Genomic DNA, 27,625 nt, shown 5'->3' with positions numbered 1-27,625 from the left:
GATAAAAGGAAGTAGATATTATTTTTGTCTTCAATCATAAAGCATTTCTTGACAATTTAGCATGTTATGGGAGATTAGACACCATAAAAAAATGAAAATAACAACAAAGTCTTTTAAAATGAGATGGTATGAAAGCAAGAAATTCTCAGAACCCCCAAAATGAAATAAAGCAGAACTTTGGGAAATATGCAAGGATAAAAGTAGACAAGAATCAAAGCTGCCCTTCACTCTAGGAATTTTTGCCAAATCCTAGAGTCACTGAGCTTCAACACAGCATCTAAATGGAGCATTAAATAAGCCGCACTCTCTCCAAGGTAAATAAACTAATGGGAGATTTCTGTGTAATGGTGACAAGGAAAGAATACGTAAAGGGTCAGCAGGGAGAAGTAATATTTTCTGAGAATTTACAGCTTGGCCCTTGGAAGGATTTATGTATCTTGTTTCATGCTATTCATGAAATTTGAAAAACATGAAAACAAGAATCACCATGTTATTTTGTCAGATGTCACTTAGCAACTGGGCAAGCGAACAATAATATCTTTAAAAAAATACTTTAACCCCGTTCTCAAAGAATTTTTAATGGATAGAGATAAATGAATAGTTTAAAGTTAGCAATTATGATCTACACAAGCAAATAAGGCTTTATGTATGAAAACTCACAGAAATAGAACTATAAATTCATAAATTAGATCCAGACTATGACATACTTAAACTAGATAAAGGAAATCTTGTCTTATATTTGGTTCCTTAGAAAAAGAGCTTGAGACTGAGACAGAAATAAAAAGATACTTGAATAAGTATGTTTTATTGAAGGAGTAATCATCAGGAAAATTCTGTGAAAGAGGGAGTGAAGGAAATATGGAATGGGAAAGAACTTGAACATGGGTAGAAATTCTACATTTATTCTTTCTTGTTTTTGTAATGATCTGGCTATATAAATACATATACATTACAAAGTCAATCAGTAGTTCATACTAGAAAGGATCAGGAGCAGAGAAACTCATTTCATACTGTTTGGAGTGGAAACTGGTACAACCACTTCAGAAAAGTTTGATGTTCCAAAGTAAAGTTGAACAATACATTTGCCGTATGATCCAACATTTTCAGTCATATCTTGGAAAAACTTTTGAACATGCTGATAATATTAGTAGCAACATTTTAATATTAAACTTATTTGGAACATCTCAAATGTTGATCAGTAGTTATATAATATTGGGCAGCAATAAAAATGAATGAAAAACTATATGCAATAAATGAATGAATCTCAAAAAAAAAAAATATGGGACCCTGCCGGAGCCGCCGCTGCCAGCGACATGTTCAAGGTAATTCAGAGGTCCATGGGGCCAGCCAGCCTGAGTCTGCTCACCTTCAAAGTCTATGTAGCCTCAAAAAAGAATCCACCTCCTAAAATGTCTGTGAAGATTGATGAGCTTTCACTCTACACTGTTCCCAAGGGTCAATCTAAATATGTGGAGGAGCCAAGGACCCAACTTGCGAGCCATATACAAGTTGGTGTCAGGAAATGTACTCCCAAACTAAACCCAAGATGCAAAGTTTGTTTCAATTGGGCTTAGACAGCTATGATTATCTCCAAAATTCACCTCCTGGATTTTTTCCAAGACTAGGTGTTATTGGTTTTTCTGGCCTTGTTGGACTCCTTTTGGCTTGAGGTTCAAAAATAAAGAAGCTGGTGTATCCACCTAGTTTCATGGGATTAGCTGCCTCTATTTATTATCCACAACAAGCCATCGTATTTCTCCAGGTCAGTGGAAAGAAATTATATGATTGGGGTTTACATGGCTACATAGTTGTAGAAGATTTGTGGAAGGAGAACTTTCAAAAGCCAGGAAATGTGAAGAACTCATCCGGAAATAAGTAGAATACTCCATACAATGCCCGTTTTAATCAGTTACAGGTGAACATTGGAAACTCCATAAAGTAAACCACTATTTCTGCAGAAAAAAATGGCAGAGAAGTCATTATTGAATGTAGCAAATTGGCTTTCTTCAGGAAAATCTACATTAGGCCTCTTTGTTAACTTGAAGTATGCCATACTACAAGTGGACTAACCTGAAATCCTTTCACCTAAAGATAATGTCCAAGCCTTAGAACTTCTTGTTCTCATGTCGCTGTTTATGTACATAATTAAAATTCTAAGTTAACAAAAAAAATATGATGTTGAGCAAAAGAAGCAGAAGAACATACAGTGTGTGCTTAATTTATCCAAATCACACAGAGATAATATTAGCTAAAATTTTTATGGGTAATATGTAATGTAAAATTTTAAAGAAAGGAAAGGAATGATTAACACAAAATATAATTTGGTAATTACCTCTGGATTTGAGGAGGGAAGGGAATGAAAATTGGGAAAAAGAGTATTTTTAAACTTGGGTGACAAGTACATAGTGCTATTTATGCTTTTAATTCCTAGTGCATGTAACTTGTAACTTGATATAATTTTAATATTAGTAGCATGAAATATTTTAGAATTTAAACTTAAAAGCAATTTCCATTATTCAACAATCTAATTAATATACTTGAGAATTTTCCTTCATAATAATCACACTTGTCTTTTATAGAAGTTATAATTTGTCATTATCTCTTTACTTGGGTGTAATTACCTGTTTTTCCTATGACAGCTGAAATCATGACAGCTGAAACCATGTCTGTTTTGTTTACCACTGTGAGGTTACTTCTTCATGAAGTCATGGGTGGTCAAGTTTGAAGGTTTTAGAATTCTTTAATCTATGAAGATGAGTTTTGCTGAAAGTTAGAGTAAAACTTTGCTACCATCAAGTAAGTGAGACAGCGTAGTCTGGGATGTGGTAAGTACCTGATAAATATCATCTTGTCTTGGTGTCAGAATTCATCTTTTATTTAATTCTAATATCTAAAATAGCTATCAAAGTTAATTTCACTCATTTTTTTAATCAGAGGCAATTATTATGTTGTGTTTATGCTTTCTTGCCAACTAAATATATGTAAATTGAGAATATTTTGCTAATTTATGGATAGTGATTGTGGAATCAACAGCTAAAATTAGGTAAGTCCAACTTGGCAGAGTGATAATGTAGTTTTCATAGTGGATAAAAAAAGCCATAGATTTGGGGCAGAAGTTAAAATATGAAGTACTCATCTCTTAATTTGAAGCCTCAATCACAAGTGTCATGGAGTGATTTATTTCATTAGTTTAGAGAGAGTAATATCCATATCAGGGGAAGTTATCATTAAAAAATGAGATCATGATAACATTAGATAAAAGAACATATTTGAAAAGTGGATTAGGATGAAAGAGTGGGTGGAGAAATCAATTTAAGGAGTTTCAAACAACATTTATCAGAATAAGAAAAAATAGAATAATAAATATCATAAATCAGGCAAATAACTTATGAAACCTTTGTAAGTGATGTGTGTACTGTTTTTTTTTTAATTCAGATGTAAGCAGTTATCTATTAATTTTAATATTCATACTAATTTCATGATGGGAATGTGAAATTATAACTAATAATAATTGTAGGACACAATTGAAAAGTTAAAAGATGTTTTCTTTCAGAAATGCTAAAAATGGCAAAAACTTGTATATTAGTATCGATAAAATAAGGCACATAAACACATAAATAATGGTCTTTGGTATTCAATATATTTCTTTTTTTTTTTTTTTATTTTTATATAGAGGCATGTTTTTCTTTTCTTTCTTTCCTTCTTTGTTTTTTTTGTTTATACATGCACTGGGTACAGTCAGAAGCGCGGGAGGGTGAGAGAATTCACCAGAGCCAGAGCGGGGAGCAGAGCAGGCAGAAGGACCGAAGTACACTGCTGAGGGGAGCAGCGGGCGGCAGGAGAGGTCTGCACGCCATGTGGGACCCTCCTCCGGTGGCCGGGGAGCAGCCGGGGATCGAACCGGCGCTGCAGAGGCTGCGGGCAGCTTCGCAACCCAGCGCTCAACCGCTGCGCCACCAGGGAGGCCCTTCAATATATTTCTTAGTGTGAATTGTCATCAAAAACATTTGAAAATGACCTAGAAACTGTGTTTTGTGTTCCTTAGATTGCACTTGGATGAAACAAGAAACTCTTGTCAATTAAAAACAATCTTTCTAAAATTGACACAAAGATTCCATATTTATTAGGAATTTATCTGTCAAATTTTAAATTAAGATAACAAAGAACATTTTACTGACCATGAAATATGACAGCTAATTAAGATTGTGTGTGTAATACTTGCACACACAAGAATTTGATCCCCCAAACATCAAGACAGTGGACAGCCCAGTGGGTACGTTGGGACCATAGATTCTTAGAAAATTAAAACCAGTTTTTTTATAGAGTGTAAAATTCACTTCTAGTTATGTGCAATCAGTTTTTAAATACTTCTAATAATTAAAGCTTGAATAATAAATTAACTGCAGTGCATTTCAGTATTATTTGCAAAATTTATTCTAGAAAACACTACTCTATTTTGTTGCTACAGAGTCAAGTGCTGAAGTAAGCAGATTAATAAACTTGTAAACATCATGGAAAGAATTGTAGAGAGGAACTGGAGCCACTCGGATGCCATTTGGTTCCCGCTTGTCACACTGTAAGGGAAATAAAGCCACAGGAATGTTACTATTCTTCATATGATGAAAATTTACATTCAAGATAAACTTACTTAAAATTTTAAACTGATTTCCCTGAAATGTAATATTATTAGCAATTTTTTTCACTTTTGTTAAAATAGGGTGTTTCTATGCATTTTAAAACAATCTTTTGCATAATAACTAAAATATTGGTTGGCACATGAATAACCAAAGTTCTTTCCTGAATTATCTTTAAGTATTTAGTCAATCTTATACACAATTTATTTATGGGGTGGCCCCTGGAGAGACTGAAAACCTTAAACACTTAAAAATGAATGAGTCCCTCACACATACCTGAAGTATTTTAGTCTATTTTCTTTACATTTAATCATCTAAACTCTAATCTCACATCTAAGGAGTGGGCATATCCCTGGGATTGGTGAAATATCATGTTTTGGGCCCAGATAATTTGGTCTACCCTGAAGATCATTATACTTCTCCTTAAGAAATTCCCATTATAGGCTAGACCATATAGTAAATGGTTTGTGTGTGCTGGTCCATTTAATTCCCAAAACAACTCATTGATAATTATTTTTATACCCACAATTCAGATGAGTTCTCAACTGAGAATTTAAGAAACTTAAAATAGCATACAGTTTAGAAATGGTAGAGCTTGATTTGAGATCTCGATATCCTGATTTGTGATTCTAAAATCTACTGTGACTTCTCCAAAAGATTCAGAGTACAGCAGCTCCTATATTACATTATTAAGAAAATTGATACATTATCATTATTTTTCCTAAAATCACTCAGTTAACATTTACTAGTTCTGATCAAGAGGTTAAGGCTAGTGAGGTACAAGGATTAAGAAAAAAAAATTCAGATACCACCATGTGAAGAGGTGTGAACCTATAGTGTACTCCTCAGCAAGTGTTGTAAGCCAACATACCTCAATAAAATATAATAAAATAAAAAATTAATTAATTGAAAAATATCATACAAGGTGGATATTCTTGAGATGTGTCCACATATCACTCTCCTGGAGTAACAAGTTTGAAAATAGCTAAGTTTAATGGAACGGAGTCTGATTTATTTTCTCCTATACTGTATTGATAGTTCTTTAATTTTGTTTATTCAATAAATGTATATTGGGATTTTCACTACGGAAAAGCATGCCCAAATTGATTATAGTGAAGCGATTTTATTCTGCCTAAACTGTAATGAAAAGAATAAATGCATAAAATTGTTTCCTATAACCAAAATTTGTAGTTTCCTCTTTTATCAGAAATGATAGATCTCTATGCCTTTCAATTAACACAGTGCTGAATGCTTAGTTGGAATTTAACTGATCTGCACAAACTTATGGATTGATGTGAAATAACATGTAAAAGTGAATAAACCAAAGAGTATAAATTTCATACTCAAAACACAACTCATAGCTTGTACCGATAGCTAAGCAAGAGGTATACTTACAACAACTCCTCTTTTTTCTAGTTCTTCATAAACATTTTTTGTTGGAACAGAAAATGTTAGTGTTAACTGGCAGCCACGATCATCTATGCGAGCTGGAGTAATTATAGTCACAAACGGTTTCTTGGTGTCTGCTTTATCTTTGCTAAAGTAGTGCTTGAGCAAGTATTCCAGATAACCAGTTAGCAAAATAGATTTTCTCCTTAATGCTTTCATAGTTGCTTGCTTAAATATCTGCCGAGTAAGAGACAATTGGATTAACATTTTTTTGGGTGATTTACAAAGCAACAAAAATAGCTTAAAACCTACATAAAAAAGGAAATGCCCATTCTTAATCTTGCCAATAAACATCCCACTTTAGATAATCTTTTTATAAAAACATGTCCTCTTTTAAATACTTGACCATATAATTAAATGTAAGGTTTCCACAACAACAACAAAACTACAAACATCATTTAAAAAATTCTTGCAAAATAAGGAAATAAGCTCAATATAATTAGTACAAGTAAAAAATAAACAAATGCATTCAAATATAATAATGTTCAAACATTTCTCCCAAAATAATTTTATATAATCCTAAGTGGAAGGTTGTTTTCTATTCTGATATGTCAATGAGAGCAAACCACTGTGAATAAGTAGAAAGCAGTATAGCCAATATTATTTATAGTTGTTTTAACAACTTCTAAATCTCCCCCAGTTTAACAGTAAGAAAACAAGCAGTTAGATAATAAAGCTATGTTTTGTCAGGAAGGGAAACAAATATTTCTAGCACTAGTGTGAAAATACTGCCATTCGCTGCCTGTGGTGTCTTATGTTAAGATGAGTGACAAGGGCACACAATAACTGGTGTTGGAACATTAGGGGTCAGAACGGACATGTTTTTCTAGCTTATCTCTTAAGGTCAAGTAGAGTTTAAAAATATATCCTACATATAAGAACTGAATGAACTGCAAACGGAGTGTGATGCACTGGCATGCCACTTAATGTCCCTTTTCTGTATCATGTTATGCCACAGAGCAAAGATAGGGTCATTCGGTGACTTGATGAAGTCTCTGAAAATAGTTACTTCTGTATATACACATGGTGAGTGTGGGCAGGCATTCTAATAGGACACAAAACTCTCAGGCATAGATTTTCTTGACCTACGTAGCATGGAAGCTATGGATTTGGCTGAAGGAGAGGATGAAAGTTTCATTGAAAGAAATAACATCTAAGGAAGAGAGAAGAAATACTGAAATCTGTCTCTTTCTCTCCAGCTAGACCACTATGTCTGTCTGCAGCCTGGGACAAGATCAGCTCTAGTAGAGACTGATGTCTTTATCTAAAAAGGATCTGAGGTCCTCCCTGGTGGCACATTGGGGTTGAGAGCAGCTCTGTGAAGCTGTCTGCAGCCTCTGCAGCACCGGTTCGATCCCCGCTGGATGCGGAGCAACCCACGTGGCCTGGCAGACCTCTCCTGTCTTGCCCACTGCTCCAGTGTATTTCAGTCAGTCTGCCTGTTCTGTTCCCCACTGTCTCTGGTGAATCCTCTCACCCTCCCCCACATCTGTCCTGTACCCTGGTTCTTGTATAAATAAATAAATCTTAAAAAAAAAAAGGATCTGAGATTGGCAGTGAAAACAATAATGATTGAAGACTTAGGTTACCCTAGTAACAAGGAGTATGGTAGGAGGCATCTCCACATTTCCTCATGTCAAACTAAACATAAGAGAATCTGACACAATTAGGAATCAAGGGAACATAGCCAAGTTTTTGATCAAGAGTCAGGTCCAAGAATGAACACTCTTGTGGCAGGCAGGAGCAGAGACAGATAAGGCAAACCCTGCTTGTGGTTTGATTGTCAGGTTTGGGAAAAGAAAATATTAGAGGAATACTTCTGAGTTTCTCTTTGGTTATTAATAATAATTCATGGATTAAGTAATAATTTAATAAAATTTGATATATAATCCTGGAACTTTTTTGGTTTGCTATGATACTCAAAGTCATAGGTAAGGAAACTGTGGAAGTATTTACCTTCAGTAAGGTTTATTTGTATTCATGTTTTTAGTATGACTTTCGAAAATATTACTTAAGTTCATAGATTGCTTTTTCTTTTAAAGGAGACTTTAAAAGGAGACTGTTCTTTCAGGCATTTTTCTTATAGCAACAAACCAAAATTTTTAAATAACATAGGCTCTTTATTATAATGAAATCACTTTTTTTTTTTTTAAAAAGCTACTGCCACATTATAACCACAGCAAATTGAGCTAATTTCTGGGGTATCTTAACTACTTCTCACAGAATGTAGAAGTCTCTCCTGAGGTCTCACATAAAATTATTAAGAGTGTCTAATAGGAATTAACAGGGAAATGAAACAAATGCCTTCCTTTTTTTTTTGCTACTCATTATTTTTATGACTTTAGGAATGAAAAAGAATAATTTATTTTTATTTATTGATGCATACAAGAACTGGGGTACAGGCCAAGGAGCAGGGGCTATAAGGATTCAACAAAGACAGTATGGGGAGCAGAACAGGAAGAACTATTGAAACTGTTAAGGGGAGCAGCAGGTGAGACAAGAGAGTCTGCTGCTCCAGTTTAATCCCTGACCAGGGATTAAACTCATGCTGCAGTGCCTGGCCATAGCTTGATAGCTCTGTGACTTTAACCCTGCACCACCAAGGAGACCCCAAAAAAGAGTAATTTTTTAAATTAGAAAAAATGAAAAGTGCAGTTTGAAATATTCGGATTGTAATAGAATTCTTGGCAGAGATTCAGCATGTTATTTTATTTTTCTTACTGGGGTAAAATGAATGTAAAACTAGAGAATTCAGATAAGCTTAAATAAGAAAAATAAGTATAGTCTAGTGTTTTTAATTGTCATATTTTCTCTCTTAAAATCTTCAAATTGGTTCTCTAATAACTTTCTGAGGAAACACATAATACATTTCTTCTCACTTGCCATGTATTTTAATTGACTGCTCTAATTTTACATTTTAAAGCTACTCCTTTCATTATAAATTCATTTACTGAAAGTGTCTAAAAATTATCTACTGATTGCTGCATATAAATATGACCCTTCAAAATTCAATATATGTATAATTTAATTTCAACTTTTAGAATTGCAAGATTGAGAATATTTTTGAGTCTAGTCCAAGCACCTTCATTTTAAAAATGGGGCAAATGTATTGAATAGTTGTCACTTGTGTAAGGTCACCTGCTGTCCCAGGAAGGGGACAGTGTATTTGCCTCCTGGTTCCTACCCCAGAGCTCTTTCCCTTGATCTACAGTATTAAAAAAATTATTGTGTAAATGATTAAGAGCCAACAATATAAAGAAAGGGACAGTTTGAAACTGATTATAAGGAGTTATTTTTCATGGCGTCAGTCATTGCACATGTCATTGTAAACAACCATATTAAGTGAAAAAAATCACTTTATTGCAATTCTGAGATCATATTCATGTACACTGATTCTTTTTTTTAAAGAATCCATTTATTTATGCATACAAGGACTGGGGTTCAGGCCAGAGGTGCAGGGGGTGAGAGGATTCACCAGAGACAGAGTGAGGAACAGAGTGACTGAAATAAACTGCTGAGGGGAGCAGCAGGCGTGACAGAAGAGGTCTGCTGCACCACATGGGTAGCTCCCTGGCCGGCCGTGGATTGAATTCCTGCTGCAGAGGCTATGGATTGCCTCATAAGTGTTGTGTTTAACCCCTTGAGCCACCAGGGAGGCCCCATGTACATTCATTCTTAAGTAAAGAATCTTTCCTCCAGCTGGTATTCGACATGTAGACTATTTTTCAAAAGGGAAATAGAGACAACAAAGAAAGGTAGTGTGATTCACACATATATTTCTTACATTTATCGAACTTCAACCACTGATCTTCCATAATAACTTTGAAACAACTATGAGAACTACCAAAGTGCTTAATTTACTGAGGCTTTCTCACATGGCAGACTCAGAAAAATCTAGAAAGTAGAACATTGTGCCTGTTAGGTAAAGAATGGGAAATAATGAAATGTATTATTTTGTATTTTCAGAATTTTACAATTTATAATGGAGAGGAAGACTTTCAAAAAACCTCATATATAACCTCAGCCATGAATGACATATGTCAGGTATTTCCGAGACTCCAAAGAAATACTTAAGCGATAGAAACTCCTGAGAAGTGTATATCCCTCCCCTTGTGGCTTTTGGGGTTCTTTTGCTAGGCTTAAGTTTAGATATTAAAGAAAAAGATAAGTCAATCTTCATATCCAGCTGAGAATTTAAAAAAAAAATTGTCTAGGTGACTACAATACTGTGTGTTAAGAAACCAGTGGTTGGAAAAATAAGAATGTGGTCCTTCCGATGGCAGAAGGGGTGAATACAAGATGTGTACACCCACTGCGGGAAACACACCAAAATGAGAGTGTCTTAGAGAAAATTTCTATATATGCCGACAGATCAGTTGCAAAGTTAAAGAAAACTGGCAGAAATAAATTTAAGTACTAGTTTTGCCTAAGGTATGTCTTGCTACTTTCTTTCTGTAACTTATCTTCCCCCTGATATAATTAACTTGCAAAGTAAGCAAAACTATTTCCTTTTAAAATGTTTAACAATGTTTCTCCGAAATGCTATTATGAAACGATTGAAATAATTGTCTGATTTGATAGGGAGATCCTCTGCCCAAAAGAAGCTTTCAGAAAAACAGAGCTCTGGCTAGAAATTTTGTTACTGGATTTATTTTCAACTTTTAAAAAGGAAGAAAAAAATCAAAATCTGCCAAAAAGTGAAAACAGCACAAGCTCCATCTAGTGGTCAGAATGGGGAGGTGCTCTTTAAATTGGGATGAAAATAAGTTGGTTACTACTAGCTACTGTTGAAGTTGTATAAACACAGAGGAACTTGATGCTGACCTCCAGTGGCGAAAATGAAAAACTGCCATGAGTGTTGGCAGAACCCTAGAATCAAGGTTTAGAAGTTTTGGAAATATTTATCCAATCTCATGCTAAATAAAATACTCCACACAACAGGTTTTCCTTAGATATCATAAACTAGGTGATTTTAGGAGAATTTATATTAAATTATTTGTGTATAGCTGTTAGAAACATGGATATACTTTACTCAAATATATTTTACATTAATGAATTTTATATACCCTTTACTCAAGTGTAATTATATTTTACTGAAATGTATTTAAATAAAATATATTTTACTTAATATATAAATAGCATAGGATCAAAATTTATGTTTACAGAAGTAAATTTAGTATCACCCTGAAATTAATTAATATGCAAATAATTTTATGTTGTATAGATATAAATGATTAGATTAAAGACATCTATCAATCTATCTATCAACAGATATAAATAGCCTAGAAAACCAAATTTATTTCTTGGCTATTATTATTTAGGGTAAGATTAATTTTAAGTAAAAATATAAATGAACTTGGAGCCTTCCTGGTGGCACAGTGGTTGAGCGCTGGGTTGCGAAGCTGCCTGCAGCCTCTGCAGCGCCGGTTTGATCCCCAGCTTCCAGGCGAGGGTGCCACATGGCACGCAGACCTCTCCTGTCGCCCGCTCTCCTGTCGCTGCTCTCCTCAGCAGTGTATTTCATCAGTCTGTCTGTTCTGCTCCCTGCTCTGGCTCTGGTGAATTCTCTCATCCTCCCACACTTCTGACTGTACCCAGTGCTTGTATAAATAAATCTTTAAAAAATATATATAAATGAACTTAAAGAACAATTGAATCAGTAATAGAAATTACACATGGATTTATTGGCACAGAAACCTCAGCTAATAAACAAAAATCTACCCTGTCTCATGTGATAGTCTTACTCAATATTTGATTTTCTATGATTATTCATAGTTAAATTTTCCCCTTAAATTAACTCTCCCTACATTTTTGTCACATTTCATTTGACAATTCATTGACTCTTAGTATTAGAAGAGAGTCTAGCACACAGAACAATCTTAACAAGTAATTGTTAATGGATGAGTTTATCAAAAACTACTGAAACTTGGGCCTTCCCGGTGGCACAGCTGGTTGAGTACAGCGCTGCGAATCTGTCCGCAGTCTCCGGAGCCCTGGTTCGATTCCTGGCCGGCCAGGGAGAATCCCCATGGAGAGGCAGACCTCTCCTGTCTCGCCCACTGCTTTGGTCCGTCTGCCTGTTCTGCTCCCCAATCTGTCTCTGGTGAATCCTCTCATCCTCCCACGACTCTGGCCTGTAACCCAGCTCTTGTATAAATAAAAATAAATCTTTAAGAAACAACAACAAACAAACAAAACTACTGAAACTTACTTTATAGAGAAACACATAAAAGATTGAGTAATTTGCTCAAATGTAAACAAATTCTAAGTGGAGCTACAAATGTTTTCCCAGATCAGTCCTATTCAACGTTTCTTAAGCACCCACAATGTACCAAGCTTCATGCTGAAGATAAAACTAAAAAGTTTCAATTAGCACACAAACATCATCCTGAAGGAGAACACAGCCTTCTGCCCATTATTTCTGCAAACTCACATGAATCTTTCTGACTAAAAAAGGACTACCCCATGTCATCATCAGGTAAAGAAAAAGGAAACGATCCACAAGCTGAAATATAGAATACTTACCTCTAAACTAGCATGTAAAGGACAGACCAACAAAATGGGAGGATTTGAAATTCGAAATCCGTTGGCCCCAGGAATTAACTGCAGTTCTGAAAGATTAATATCATGATTTTCATAAAATATGCATAAGGTATCCATAATGTTTTTTTTTTTTAAATGATACTAAAGTAGGAGAGAGGAAAAGCAATAAGACTTCTTATTCTTCCTAAGATTTCTGAGCTATTTAAGAGAAACTCCAGCCTAAAATACTTTATCTTTACCTGAAATATTCATCTCCTCTTTCCACCTTCAAAGCCACCCACCAAACACTGGAACTTATAGACACACAGTAGAAATGACCTCCTTTGCAAGTTTTTTCTGGACTACCTCTTTATCCTTCCAATCCCAAGTCAGATTCCTTATTTTGCCTGTGCTTTGCTTTTCTATTATGAAACTTTGTCAAGGAAAGGAAAACATCAAAACCTGAGTTACTGGTTCTGTAATGTCTCCCCAAGGCAGAAATATGAATGAAATAACCTATGAAGGTAAATTTTAGCACTAAGTTTATCAGGTAAAGTGGCTCCTCTTAGGGAAATAAAAGGCATTAAATTGAATGATCTGCCTAAGTACGGAATACAGATTGTCCCTGACTTAACAATAGTTCAGTCTACAATTTTTGACTTTAAGATGTTTCTTTCAACTGTGTAGCTTAATGGTGAGAACCCATACTACCATTCTGTTCTTTATTTTCAGTACAATATTCAATAAATTACATAAATATTCAATAGTTCATCATAAAAATAGGGTAATTTTTTAAAATCACTTTTCCCAACTGCAGGCTAATGTAAGTGTTTTGAGCAAGTTCAAGATAGAGTAGGCTAAGATTTGAGGTTCAGTAGATAAAGTGTATTAAATGCATTTGTGTATTGTAATATTTTCAATTTATGATTCATTTAGGGGATGCAATCCCAGGATGAAGTAAGAAATATCACTATAGAAAAGGTAAATTAATAGCAGATTTCAGCCTAATTGGTATTAATTAGGTTCAATAGCAGCAAGTTCAACTCAGTAGAGTTAAGATTTCTAGATAGAGATAAAACAAAAACTAAGACTGAATAAAAGGTATTGCAATATTCTGGGTGCTTAGAGATTCTTTATTTCAGGTAAATTATTGTCCTATGGGTCTAGTCTGGTGCACCACTTGTTTTTTATGAATAAAGTTTTATCATAACATAGACATACTTATTGATTTATGTATATCCATGAATGCTTCAGTACTATAATGACAAAGTTGAGTATTTGACACAGAGAAAGTATAGCCTGAAAAGTTTAAAATATATTCTGTCTGGCCCTTGGCAGAAAAAACTCTTCCCACATCTGATCTACTCAAATTCTGTCATTTGGATATAAGAAAATTGATCCTAAATAAATTAACACTGGTATAATAACAGAGCTAATTATATCAGTACCCAAAATAAAATCTGGTTTTCTGATTTGAATGGAAGAGTTGATTTTGATCATTTGTGACTTGGTTATTGCACATGTAATTATATATTAAAATAGTATTTCAGGGATGGAAGCAGTCAGAAGGACCAAGTTTAACTTGAAATCTTGAAGCATTTATGAAATTTTATGTATCCCATGTGATTGAAGAATAGGACAAAGAAGTAGGGCAGTTTGGGAGTCCCCTATGCATGGTGTGGTTTTATTTCTATCCACCAGAGTTTTACCACTACTGTTTTGCATGTGGTAAAAGCCACGAGAAGAGACAAATGTGGGGACAGGCAGAATAAAATTAAACACTTGTTAAATAGCTTCTGATGTGCTACTTGTTTACAGCTTTGAACTTGTCTTACCTTTAAACCAGTGAAATGGATATTATTCATATTATGTATGTGAGAAACAGACAGACAGAAATGAAGATAATTTAATGTACAGAAAGGAAGCTGATGCAATTTGTGTTGTATCACAATGCTTGCAAGTAGCAAAGTGGGATGTACACCTATGTCTTTGGGTCTTACTTAAGTCAGAAATACTGTCCTGCCATTACTGCCTTATGTTTTGGGTGTTCAATATTGGTGAGATCTCAGTCCTATATGTCAGATTTCACTACCTATTATCTCCCTCCAAAGGGATAGACTTAAAATCATGGTAAAATCTATAGACACTTAGTTCTTACACTATGGAAATGTCATCTCTTATTTTAAAACTTCTCAGTGGCATTTCGAAAGTGCACACTCTCTGAGACATATATATTACATATCATACAAAGAGAGATGGAAAATGAAATAAAGTTCAAATAAAATGACTTGTGAAGTAAAATTGAATACACTTACTGTTATCCATTTTAAATCTGGTCTTCAGTTCATGGCTAAACCATCCCACTAACCTAAAATATAAATGACAACATTAGATGTTTTGGACTACAAAATAACCACATTTATGAATCTGGAACCCACATATTAAAAAAAAAGTGATATGAATCAACAAATAATTGTATAGACATTGCATGATATCATAAGGCAAGGGATATTTTTAACCTTATCAATAATGAGGATAAAATTAATTTATTCATATTACTAGTTCTATCCTTTTGGTGAAATAAAGTCATCTTTAAATATAAAAGATTCATACACATTTAAAAATCTATATTCAAAACTAGTGATGGGGAGAAATATGCTACAGGGCACATTTGAAAGTTTTCACCAACAGTTTTTTAAGGGAATTGTTTCAACAGCTCTATGATCATAGAGCATGGATGGACATTTGTACAGGAGAAATGAAAATGTCCCACACAATTTTTAAAAAACTCCATCTCAGTAATACTTAAAAATATGAAATAGTATAAAAAGGTATATTTCCTATACCAAGTTGGAAAGTCAGTTGAAAATTACGATGCCTCTTTCCTTCAAGTATTTGAAGAAAAGGAAGTATGTTCTTTGTCTAATGATTAGAATAATGAGGATAAAACTTTTGTTAGAACACAATGTGAAAATGTAAATGAAAAATATATATAGTTTTCTGATTAAACACTTTTATTCCTTTCAATTTATCCAAAGAACTGTTTGGATTGTGCTAAGATTTATGTATGAGGATGACTAATACAATCAAGTGTATAGAGACAAAACAACCTAAATATCTTGTTAAGTGAGAATTAACAACAAAACTGAGAAGAAATTGAAGGGATCTGACATATCAATAGCTTGTCAATAAGAGGGATGAAAACACACACAAATCAATAAGGCATTAGAAAAGAAAACATTCCATGAAAGAAGGAAGAAGAAAGTGAATATACCATAGGAAAGACAGCAAGAAGCAGAGCATAGTTGTGAGGAAAAAAATAGACAACAAAGACAAAATAGATTTTTAGTACTTTAGCTTATTAAATGTAATAAGCAAAGAAATTCTTCTATAACCAATGTGAGTTTCCAAACAAGAAAAGTACAAGTGAAATATAAAAATAATTTAAGTATGAAAAATAAATAATAATAAACAAATAAAGTGGTACTATGGAGTTAATACAGATAAAAGCTAAAGTTATGGCTAGAATATATCAATTTTGGTGAGGGGAAAGGATAACAATTAATTGATGAAACATAAGACAGTAAAGCTACGAAGAATAAAGTATTATTGGAAAAGTTAGTACAAAATAAAAAAAAAGTAAGAACATAAAATATAGACTGCCAAGATTAATTTAAAAACATAGCTCAAGTAAATAATTTTCTAGGATAATGCTATTTATCCAAAATAATCATGAAAGTGAAAGAAAATCTAAAGTAAAAGATTTTTTTTTTTTTTTTAAATAGAGGCATGTTTTATTTATTTATTTGTTTGTTTGTTTTGTTTATACATGCACTGGGTACAGTCAGAAGCGAGGGAGGGTGAGAGAATTCACCAGAGCCAGAGCAGGGAGCAGAGCAGGCAGAAGGACCGAAGTACACTGCTGAGGGGAGCAGCGGGCGGCAGGAGAGGTCTGCGCGCCATGTGGGACCCTCCTCCGGTGGCCGGGGAGCAGCCGGGGATTGAACCACCTCCGTGGAGGTCGCGGGGAGCTTTGCAACCCAGCGCTCAACCGCTGCGCCACCCGGGAGGCCCTAAAGTAAAAGATTTTAATAGAAGAAAATGAGGAACATCTCAAACATCTAGAACTCACAAAAGGAGGTGGTCTCAAAGGGAAAGTATATCACATTTCTCACAGTAGATAATGCCAATAAAATTTAAACTATTACAGAGCATAGAAACCAAAATCCAGATCCAAGAAGGTATGAGAGATTTCCACTTGTTTTTTTTTTTTTTTTTTTGGGGGGGGGGGCGACATGTGTAAAAATACAATATTAGTATCAAACCAGGTTAACATTGCCACATAAAGAAAAGCACATAAAGAAAAACATATTAATACAAAAATCATAAAAAAGATATTCTATTGTTTATTGAAACAATGTGTTATGAACAGTGGGACTCACCTAAGGAATTCAAAGACAACTCTGTAGTAGCAAATTTATTAATATGCAATTGTATTACTAAAGCTAAAAAGGAAATTATAGGATCATAGTCATAAACCAGATATTTCAACATTCTTAATTTTTAAAAAATCTAATCTTGCAACATACTGATAGTAGGATACCTATTGCATTAAGTATATCTTTTTTTTTTTTTTTAAGAGGCATGTATTTTTATTTATTTATTTATTTGTTTGTTTGCTTTTTTTTGTTTATACAAGCACTGGGTACAGTCAGAAGACGCGGGAGGGTGAGAGAATTCACCAGAGCCAGAGCAGGGAGCAGGACCGAAGGACACTGCTGAGGGGAGCAGCGGGCGGCAGGAGAGGTCTGCACGCCATGTGGGACCCTCCTCTGGTGGCTGGGAGCGGCTAGGGATTGAACCTGTGCCGCAGAGGCCGTGGGCAGCTTCACAACCCAGCGCTCAACCGCTGCGCCACCAGGGAGGCCCCATTAAGTATATCTTTATAGAGTCTAGAAGTCAGACTTAATAGAGAAAATGACCAAAGATACTTTCATTATTTTGCAGTTTTAAAAACTAGAAAAGAGGTAGTAAGTTATCACTGCTTACAAATTTCTGTAATTTTGCAACTAGTATGAACAAAGATAATTTATTATAGTAATCTGATATGAAAAATAAATACATTTAAAGTTGCAACAAAAAAATATATTGCTAAGAAATGTTCCAGGCCTACATAAAAATTCTTTAAAACACTCCTAAATCAAAAAAAACAGCAGAAAGATTTGAATAATAGTCAACATAAATAAAGTCCATTCTCAAATTGTTATATAAACTTTATATGCTTTCAATAAACCATACAATAGATTTTGATTTTATTTGGTACTAGACAATTTGATTCTAATGCCATAAGGAAAATTAATAAAATACTACTAAAAAAATCACTTAAAAATAACAGCAATGAAGCTAAATATTACACAAAATATTATATATTATATACTTCAAAGCTTTGTAAACCTTTAAAGTGAAAACAACATGGTATTGTGTCATCAAATAAAAAAATAATTAATTATATTAATAAAGCTAAAGAGACCATAATTTCCACAGACTAATGAATCTTTGAGAACATTCTATGAAGCAGCAATTTATTTTTGAAAAATCATTTGCAATTTTTATCAGTTAATCTTCCTAGGATAAAAATATTTAGAGATCAAAAATGCAAAAACAACCAAGCACGAAAAATGACCAAAACATATTAACAGATCATATGGAAAAGGAAAATGGCTCTTAAACATGAAAAAGAAGAGCTCTCAACTAATGAAAAGAAAAATACAAATTAAGCCACATTGATATGCCAGTGTTTATATCTTAGATGAACAAAAACAAGTTCTGTTACATACTTTATTGGTATTAACAATTATAAATAAACACACATACTTATTGGTATTAACAATGGAGACTCTCATGTATTATTGTTGAAAGAATAAGTTGATGCACCCCTTTGGAGAACAAAAGAGTAAGAGCTATAAAATTTAAAAAAATGCATATACCATTTAACCCGGAAAATTCATTTCTAAGAATTTACTTTCTAGAAGAACCTGTACTAACTATGAGGAGATTTTTCCCTTTTAGTAACAGCCTAAGGCTTGAAAAGAACCTAAAAATCCTTCAATAGCCATCTGGTTTTATAAATTATGGCAAGTCTGTATAAGAAAATATGATACAGTTATCAAATTAAAAATGAGTGAGGAAAAGTTGTATATCTTTGAAAGGAAATGATTATAAGACATGAAATCCAGGGCCTCCCCTGGTGGCACAGGGGGCTGAGTGCAGCGCTATGAAGCTGTCCACAGCCTTTGCAGTGCCAGTTCGATCCCAGCTGGCCGGGAGGGTCCCACATGGCATGCAGACCTCTCCTGTCTCTCCCACTGCTCCCCTCAGCAGTGTATTTTGTCAGTCTGCCTGTTCAGTACCCCACTCTGTCTCTGGTGAATCCTGTCACCCTCCCACGCATCTGGCCTGTACCCCAGTTCTTGTATAAATAAATAAATAAATCTTAAAAAAAAAAAAAAGGGCAGGGGGAAAAAACAGCTTAGGAAGTATGAAGGAATATCCTTCACATAAGTATTGAATAAATGACCAAATACCTAAGCTTATATTTAGCAGACCTTTGTGCCTGCAGGGAATATGAGTAAGTTTAAGGGTGTTGAGGTAACTGTTCTTTTTAACCAGTCATGTAATATCTAGCCTTTGAAATGGTTCAGACTGTCAGCTGTGTACACTGACCCTGTGAATAACCATCACATACCAATTCATTCTGTTTGGCTCACTGGGCCTTTTGCATAATGTCCCTGATTTGTTCTCCACTTCGAATGCCTCTCTACACTATGTGAGTCTATTTTCCCCCGCCTCCCTTTCCCACTCTTAGTTTTCTTTCAGTGTAATATTGCTTGACCTTAAGTGATTTCTGCTCATTTATTTGTTAAGTTTATTAATTTTCTAGTATGCACTTAATACTTCAATTTCAGAATTATAGTCAAATGATTTTTCTAGAGTGAAGTATTAAGTCTGCTTAGAAAACTGATGGTTCAGTTAGATTTCTATTTCTACTACCTATATTTTTAGTTACACATTAATTGTTAGTTGCCAGTTTCCTGATTTGAAAAATCTGAAGGGCCTCCCTGGTGGCACAAGGGGTTGTCTCAGCACTATGAAGCTATCCACAGCCACTGCAGTACAGTTTTGATCCTGGGCCAGGGAGGTGACCCACATGGCACAGCAGACCTTTCCTGTCTCACTTGTTGTTCCCTCAGCAGTGTATTTCAGTCAGTCTACCTGTTTTGCTCCACACTCTGTCTCTGGTGAATCCCATAACCCCCGTATCTCTGACCTACACCCCAGTTTCTGTATGCATAAATAAATAAAATAAATCCTTAAGAAGGAAAAAAGAGAAAAATCTGAAACTTCAGGGACAAATACTGATGAAATACTGTTTGGAAAAAAAATGTTTGGGGAGGTAAAAACTTTGAACACATCAAGATTTTTTCCTCATTGTATATAAATAGTTTCCTACAAATTATTTCTTCTCCACAGTGAAATCAGTAAATTCTCTTGCTCCAGAGTCATTTGTTAAGTGGCAAGCACCAATAGAACCAAAACTCTAATCTTTAGGTTTGAGTTCCAAAAATGAGCTTTTGAAATTTATAGCAGAGAGAGTAGTCTTTAAAAGTCTAGGCTTCTTCCCCGGTGGCGCAGCGGTTGAGCGCTGGGTTGCGAAGCTGCCCACAGCCTCTGTGGTGCCGGTTCGATCCCCGGCTGCTCCCCGGCCACCGGAGGAGGGTCCCACATGGCGCGCAGACCTCTCCTGCCGCCCGCTGCTCCCCTCAGCAGTGTACTTCGGTCCTTCTGCCTGCTCTGCTCTCTGCTCTGGCTCTGGTGAATTCTCTCACCCTCCCGCGCTTCTGACTGTACCCAGTGCATGTATAAACAAAAACAAAGAAAGAAAGAAAGAAAACATGCCTCTATAAAAAAAAAAAAAAAAAAAAAAAAAAAAAGTCTAGGCTTCTAACTTGCAATAGATAGATGTTTGGGAATTATAATCATCACACATCTCATATAGCCTAGCATAAACATTCTATAAACAGCAAAGAGAGACTGGAAAAACTATGAACCTCACCCATGAATCAAATAAAATCTATCTAGGCTAAAGAAGAGAAAAACTTCACAAAGGGGAAAAAAAATGGATTCTGGTCCCTTATATTAAGCCAGGATTCTCTCCCTATGCTTAGTTAAGATCTAGGAGGTAGGAATTGGAATGGGGGAGAAGTCAGTGGGAACTCCACAATGTTTGAAAGAACCTGATGATGGAAACTGCCTGACTCATGTTCACTTAGTCCTGGAAGGCAGTTCAAAGAGTTTGTGTAGTCAGCTCAGTGCTAATCTTCATGTAAAAATGTTCACAGAGTGGACCTGTGACAGCATCTCCACTTACAACCTAGAAGCACACTAATGCTAGAGACTCAAGAGAGCATACTGAATTTTGTGTGGGAAAGGGTGTAGAAGAGACTAAGGAACTCGATCAATTCCACGAAACTAGTGGTTTGGGATAAAGGACATGGGGTTATGGTGATTCTACAGGTATTTTGGAGGAGGCAGCTATAATGGGAGATGACAAAGGGGGTGTCAAGTACATTTCCAGTGGATTCCAAGAGATGAGTGTGTGCCTCCTCTTTTCCTATGCCCAAGTGTTCAGCCCAGTCACACCCACCCTTGCACCTTTAGATGCCATGTTAAAGATAAAAGAAAGAACTATGTACTGACAGAACTTAAATTCTGAATTTACTGATACAATCATAAAAGTCACCAAGCATTCCTAGAAGTTACAAGATTGAATTTCTTCTATCAAAGAAGTTCTGATAGATTAAAGAAAATAATTTGCTCACCTAAATTCATAGCCTGATGTTCATTTACATATATAATATCTCTTTAAAATTATCTGATTGGGCCTCCCTGGTGGCGCAGCGGTTGAGCGCTGGGTTGCGAAGCTGCCCGCAGCCTCTGCAGCGCCGGTTCGATCCCCGGCTGCTCCCCCGCCACCGGAGGAGGGTCCCATATGGCGCGCAGACCTCTCCTGCCGCCCGCTGCTCCCCTCAGCAGTGTCCTTCGGTCCTTCTGCCTGCTCTGCTCCCTGCTCTGGCTCTGGTGAATTCTCTCGCCCTCCCGCGCTTCTGACTGTACCCAGTGCTTGTATAAATAAATAAATAATTAAAAAAAAATAAATAAAATTATCTGATTTCTAATAACTACAATAACACTTTATGTTTATCAAAGTTCCAAAGTATTTTTTATAAAAATCGCTAAGAATCAGAACCAATTTTAAGTTAATATAATCATTGAGTTATACCAATTAATTTAAATTGAGTAGGGGGAAAGAGCTACTTTCCTGTGTGTCTGGGTGAATCATTGGTGTCATTGTCAAGTTTGTCCAACATGTCCAGTCCCACCAGGAACTCACTGTTATTTCTCCCTATCAGTTGTTTGTATGGGAGGACTTAATCCTAGTGTCCCGTTGCTGCCAGGTTGGTGATAGCATATACAACGATCATATACAACGATATCATATACAACGATCCCAATACTATCCTGAATGGTGAAAAGCTAAAAGCCTTTCCCTTAAGATCTAGAATAAGATAAGGATGTCCACTCTCACCACTGCTTTTCAATATAGTACTGGAAGACCTTGCCAGAACAATAAGACAACAGAAAGACATAGGGAAAGGGAAAATAAGACATAGGGAAAGAAGAAGTAAAACTATCACTATTTGCAGATGATATGATAATATACAAAGAAAATCCTAGAAACTCCACAGAAAAACTAATCAAAATTATAGGCCAGTTTAGTAAAGTAGCAGGATACAAAATCAACACACAAAAATCAGTAGTCCTCCTATATGCAAACAATCAATCAAAAGAAGAAATTAAGAAAACCATCCCTTTTATAATTGAAACAAAAAAAAAAATACTTGAGAATAAACTGAACCAAAGAGGTGAAGGACTTATACAAAGAAAACTATAAAACATTGTTAAAAGAAATAGAAGACAAAAAGAAATGGAAAGACATCCCTTGCTCTTGGATTGGAAGAAGTAACATTATCAAAATGGACATCCTACTGAAAGCAATTTAAAAATTCAATGCTATTCTGAAAAAAATTTCATTGACACTCTTCAAAGAAATGGAACAAATAATGTTGAAATTCATTTGAAGCCACAAAATAACTTGAAGAGTCAAAGCTCTCCTGACTAAAATGGAGAATGGAGGTATCACACTTCCACACTTCAAACTATACTACAAAGCCTTAATAATTAAAACAGTGGGCCACCCCTGGTGGCACAGTGGTTGAGGGCTGGGCTGCAAAGCTTTCCGCAGTCTCTGCGGTGCCAGTTTGGCCAAAGGCGAGGGTCCCACATGGCGTGACAGACTTCTCCTGCTGCGCCCACTGCTCCCCCCAGCAGCGTATTTCATCAGTCTGCCTGTTCTATTCCCTGCTCTGGCTCTGGTGAATTCTCTCACCCTCCTGAACTTCTGACTGTACTCAGTGCTTATATAAATATATAAATAAATCTTAAAAAAAATAATTAAAACAGTATGGTATTGAAACAAAAACAGACACACAGACCAATGGAACTGAATAGAAAGCCCAGAAATAAAGCCACACATATATGGACAACCAATATTTGACAAAGGAGCAAAGAATATGCAGTGGAACAAAGACAGTTTGTTTGATAAATGGTGCTGGAAAAACTGGACCATCACATGCAAAAAAATGAAACTAGACCACTACCTCACACCATACACGTAAAACAACTCAAAATGGATAAATTAATTGGACATAAGAACTAAAACCATAAAATATATAGAAGAAAATAAAGGTAAAACACTACATGGCATACATCTCAGTAATATCTTTAAAGACATATCCCCCAAAGCAAAGAAAGTGAAGGAAAAGATAAACACCTGGGATTACATCAAACTAAAAAGTTTCTGAACAGCAAAAGAGACACTAACCAAAGCAAAAAGACACCCTACTGATTAGGAGAAAATTTTTGCACACAATACAACTGATAAGGGACTGATCACAAAGATCTACAAAGAGCTGACACAACAAAAACTAAGTAACAATCCAGTCAAAAAATGGGCAGAATTGCTAAACAGACACTTCTCCAACGAGGAAATGCAAATGGCCAATAGGAATACGAAAAAAAGTTCCATATCACCTATAATTGGGAAAACGCAAATCAAAACCACAATGAGCTACCACTTTACACCAGTGAGAATGGCACACGTTAAAAAAACAGGCAACAACATATGTTGGTGAGGATGTGGAGAAAAATGAACTCTACTACATTGCTGGTAGGAAAGCAAACTGGTCCAACCATTGTGGAAAGCTGTGTGGAGGAGGTCTCTCAAACTACTAAAATGGAGCTACCATATGACCCAGCAATTCCATGCCTAGGAATCTACCCAAAGGATGCAAAAACATTGATTCAAAAGGATACCTACACCCCTATGTTTATTGCAGCACTGTTTACAATAGGTAAGATGTGAAAACAACCCAAGTGCTCAAAACATATGAGTGGATCAAGATGTGGTATATACACACAATGGAATACTATTCAGCAGTTAAAAAGATAAATCCATGCCATTCACAGCAACATGGCTGGTGCTAGAAGGGATTATGCTCAGTGAAATAAGCCAGAAGAAAAAAGAAAAAATATTGGATGGTTTCACTTATAGGAGGAATATAGGGGAGCCAAATAAGGGATCAGAAAAGATATATATAACAATAATAATAAATATATATTTCTATATATATAAATAATAAAAAATGGCAGGCAACATAAATCAGAGACATTCTGCAAGGAAAGGGAAGGAAGAGGCATCAAAACAGGGAAGAAAAGAGCACAAGAGACTATGGTGATGGTTCATGGGTGAATTGGTGGTGGGGATTTTATGAATACACCTAAAAGGAGAAAGCATATAAGCATGCATTGTTCAAAAATGAACAATGATGTAAAATGTATGTGTGTGTGTATAGACACACAATATATATATATACACATATACTATATATATACAATATATATATACACATATACTATATATACACACACTATATATACACACTCTATAATAATATATATATAATAAACACTACTTTAAAAAGTAAATGTTTATTTGCTAATTAGGATGTATATTAATTGAAAAACCATTTTTTCAGTAGGCATGAAACTGTACTGACTATTGAGAGGAATTCTCTACTCCTCTTGCGAAGGCTGAGATTATATTTGCATAAAAAGGGGAATTACAGAAATAATTCTAGCTTGAATGAATTAGATTCATTCAACTTCATTTAGACCTGAAACTTTAGCTCTTATTTTACAGTTATCTTTTGAAAGAGAAGGAAAATAATAAAGTATAAAAGTATTATTTCTTCTCTAGTTACATATGGAAAACCATTTTGCACATGATCATTTCTGTGGCACCTACCAAAATTTACCTCTCGGCATTTTCTTTTTAAAAACCTGGAAGAGACAATAAGAAAAAAAAACCAGCAACCTTTTTTTTTCATTTCTTTTCAATGGCATCAAAATAAAAATCAAAATATTTCAATACTTTATTTAGTAAACTTTCATTTTTGTGTATTAGCCAAAGGGCTAGGTATTTCATTTCTGTTTGTGGAGTGATATTAAAAAGTCAAGAGTTTGAGTTATGATAATTGCTGGATGCATCTGACAGAAACATCAAAGAACTAGTGTGTTAACACGGTATCATAGGAGGAAATAATAGCTTGTGCTTGAAAGTACTGATGACATGTTCATAACCCAAATGCAAAAGAAACAAGTGACTGCACAAAGAGAAAAATGTGTTCTTAGAGAAAAAGCACTCAGAACTGATTTTATAACTAGGGTCAAGGCATCATTTTTTATGCTTTATATACTCAATCTACAAAAGTAACTTTGCATCTTACAAATACAAATATAACATAATGACTGTCAACTTCACTGATCATATGCCTCCTTCGTATTTATTAACTAAGGAGGTACATTTTGCTATTCAATGATTTAGTATGAAGGAGTCTAGGAGACCATCTGGATCCTTAAGCTGCTCCAATGAAAATTCAAATTGTTTCCACACATCCCCCATGCCCACCCAGACAAAATCTGTATCACCCCTGGACAGGAGTGACATAATTCCACAGAACATTTAAAAGTGACCTGGAAAAACAAATTACTGGTTCTAATATCAACAAAAAATTAAAAGGATACCTGAACAAAGCTTTTGCAGAGAACTGCGAAGGGAAAAAGCCAGAAACTAAGATATGTAAGCCTCAAAAAAGAGTAATTTAATCAGGGATAAAAGTGATAAAAAGGCAATAGTAATAAGTATCAACTCTACTCCATTAAACTATTTTACTATACCCATAGTATGCTTTTAGCTTCTGCTCTTCCACGGAGCTTTCAGAGACTAAAAGTAGTATCTCATCTGATCCTTGCTTTATGGCTTGAGACACTCACTTTGAGAAACCACCTTCAACTTCCTCCTGCTGATTTCGTCTTGATACTGCTTCCAGCATTGGATCAGTGTTCTGCTTAAGTACTGAGCATGGTACCAACACAAACTACTTGTGTTCTGGTGGATGATCAATCGCCACTCATTGGTAAGTCTTACTTTCCTCAAATCTGCAATGGTGGAAGCAATACCTACCTCAGCATGTTTTTTTTAAAGATTTATTTATTTTTATACAAGAACTGGGGTACAGGCCAGATGTGCGTGAGGGTGAGAGGATTCACCAGAGACAAAATGGGGAACAGAACAGGCAGACTGACGAAATACACTGCTGAGGGGAGCAGCAGGCGAGACAGGAGAGGTCTGCTGCACCATGTGGGACCCTCGCCGGCCAGCCAGGATTGAACCTGCTCTGCCAAGGCTGCAGACAGCTTCCAGTGTGCCGCTCAACCCCCTGCGCCACCAGGGAGGCCCAACCTCAGCATGTTGTTACAAAGACTGAGATGACATTAACCTGTTGTACCTATTTTCCAAAACAACATATCTTAGCTTCTGGAATAAGTAACTTCATGAAGCTTTTACTATAAGGTGGTGGAAAGTACAGTAAGAGAAAGAGAAGAAAGAAAATAATAACTCTTTTTAAAGACCGTGCATATTATCATAATTCCCGTATAATTTGTGGCCAGAGCACTCCAAAGCAGGATAATTACATATTTTTCTATATAATGAGACACTAAAGTCTAATATCTAGATGTTATAGTGCTTTCATGGAATTCAGTGATCAAAGCAATCACTTAAAGAAAACGTTCATCCGATAAATAAAGAAATCATAAATACAAACTCTTACAGTTTTCTGTCATGTAGCCATAAAAAGGGGAGGGGCAGATATTCCATATTGTATGTGCTTCAAAGTCCTGGGGCCAATAATGGTTAATTGTTTCAAATAATCACTGACTTTTCATATGTTTTTCTTCCCTTGCATCTTTATGATGATACAAAGTATGAATTATTAACATGTTCTTTTAATCATTGGTGGTATCTATCTTCAATCTTAATGAAATTCTAAATGTTATTTCTTCTGGAAATAATTGCAACTTTCTAAAATTAATTGCTCTACACTTTCACTTGCTAAGAAGACATTTAATCATTTAAATAGGACATTATAACAAGAGAATGACATTTTTATCTTATTAAAATTTATTTTTACCATAACCAGTAAAATGTCTTGTTATCTCTTCTTTGATGTCTTGACAATTTTTAGGATATTTTGAGTATTTTCACAAAAAAGCCAGCATCAATGATATATTTTTAATGTAAGTGTCCATACTAATATAACTCTTACCAGAACTAGTTTAAATTTTTGAAAATCATTCTTAATTTAAATAAAAGAAAATAATAATTCCGTTCAATAAAATAAATGTTAAAGATACAAAGTCTTTTCACTATATTATCTTCCAACTGATAGAAAGTAAACAATGTGATCCCAGATGACTGATCCATCAAACATTTAGCAAAT

At 35.1% G+C, this 27,625-nt stretch overlaps 1 protein-coding gene and 1 pseudogene across 1 annotated transcript in view; one reads left to right on the top strand and one right to left on the bottom strand.

The window, feature by feature from the left end:
• The first annotated feature begins 1,289 nt into the window (after positions 1-1,289).
• Positions 1,290-2,157, top strand: LOC119254742 (MICOS complex subunit MIC26-like; annotated as a pseudogene).
• Positions 2,158-4,178: 2,021 nt separating this feature from the next.
• KYNU (kynureninase) overlaps positions 4,179-27,625 on the bottom strand; it is a 714,170-nt gene continuing 690,723 nt past the window's right edge. Inside the window, exons 18-21 of the mRNA XM_037521827.2 lie at positions 14,921-14,973; positions 12,609-12,694; positions 6,030-6,260; positions 4,179-4,574 (exon numbers count right to left, since the gene is read on the bottom strand). Of these exons, the coding sequence (XP_037377724.1) occupies positions 4,452-4,574; positions 6,030-6,260; positions 12,609-12,694; positions 14,921-14,973 (493 nt within the window). The 3' untranslated portion in view covers positions 4,179-4,451. The remainder of the gene's footprint in view (positions 4,575-6,029; positions 6,261-12,608; positions 12,695-14,920; positions 14,974-27,625) is intronic.

Source organism: Talpa occidentalis, unplaced genomic scaffold (genome assembly GCF_014898055.3).
Source record: "Talpa occidentalis isolate TD23 unplaced genomic scaffold, MPIMG_talOcc4v2.1 talOcc4.3, whole genome shotgun sequence".
Classification (NCBI taxonomy): domain Eukaryota; kingdom Metazoa; phylum Chordata; class Mammalia; order Eulipotyphla; family Talpidae; genus Talpa; species Talpa occidentalis.
Note: the sequence above shows the minus strand (reverse complement) of the source record. Positions and strands in the feature narration are given on the sequence as shown.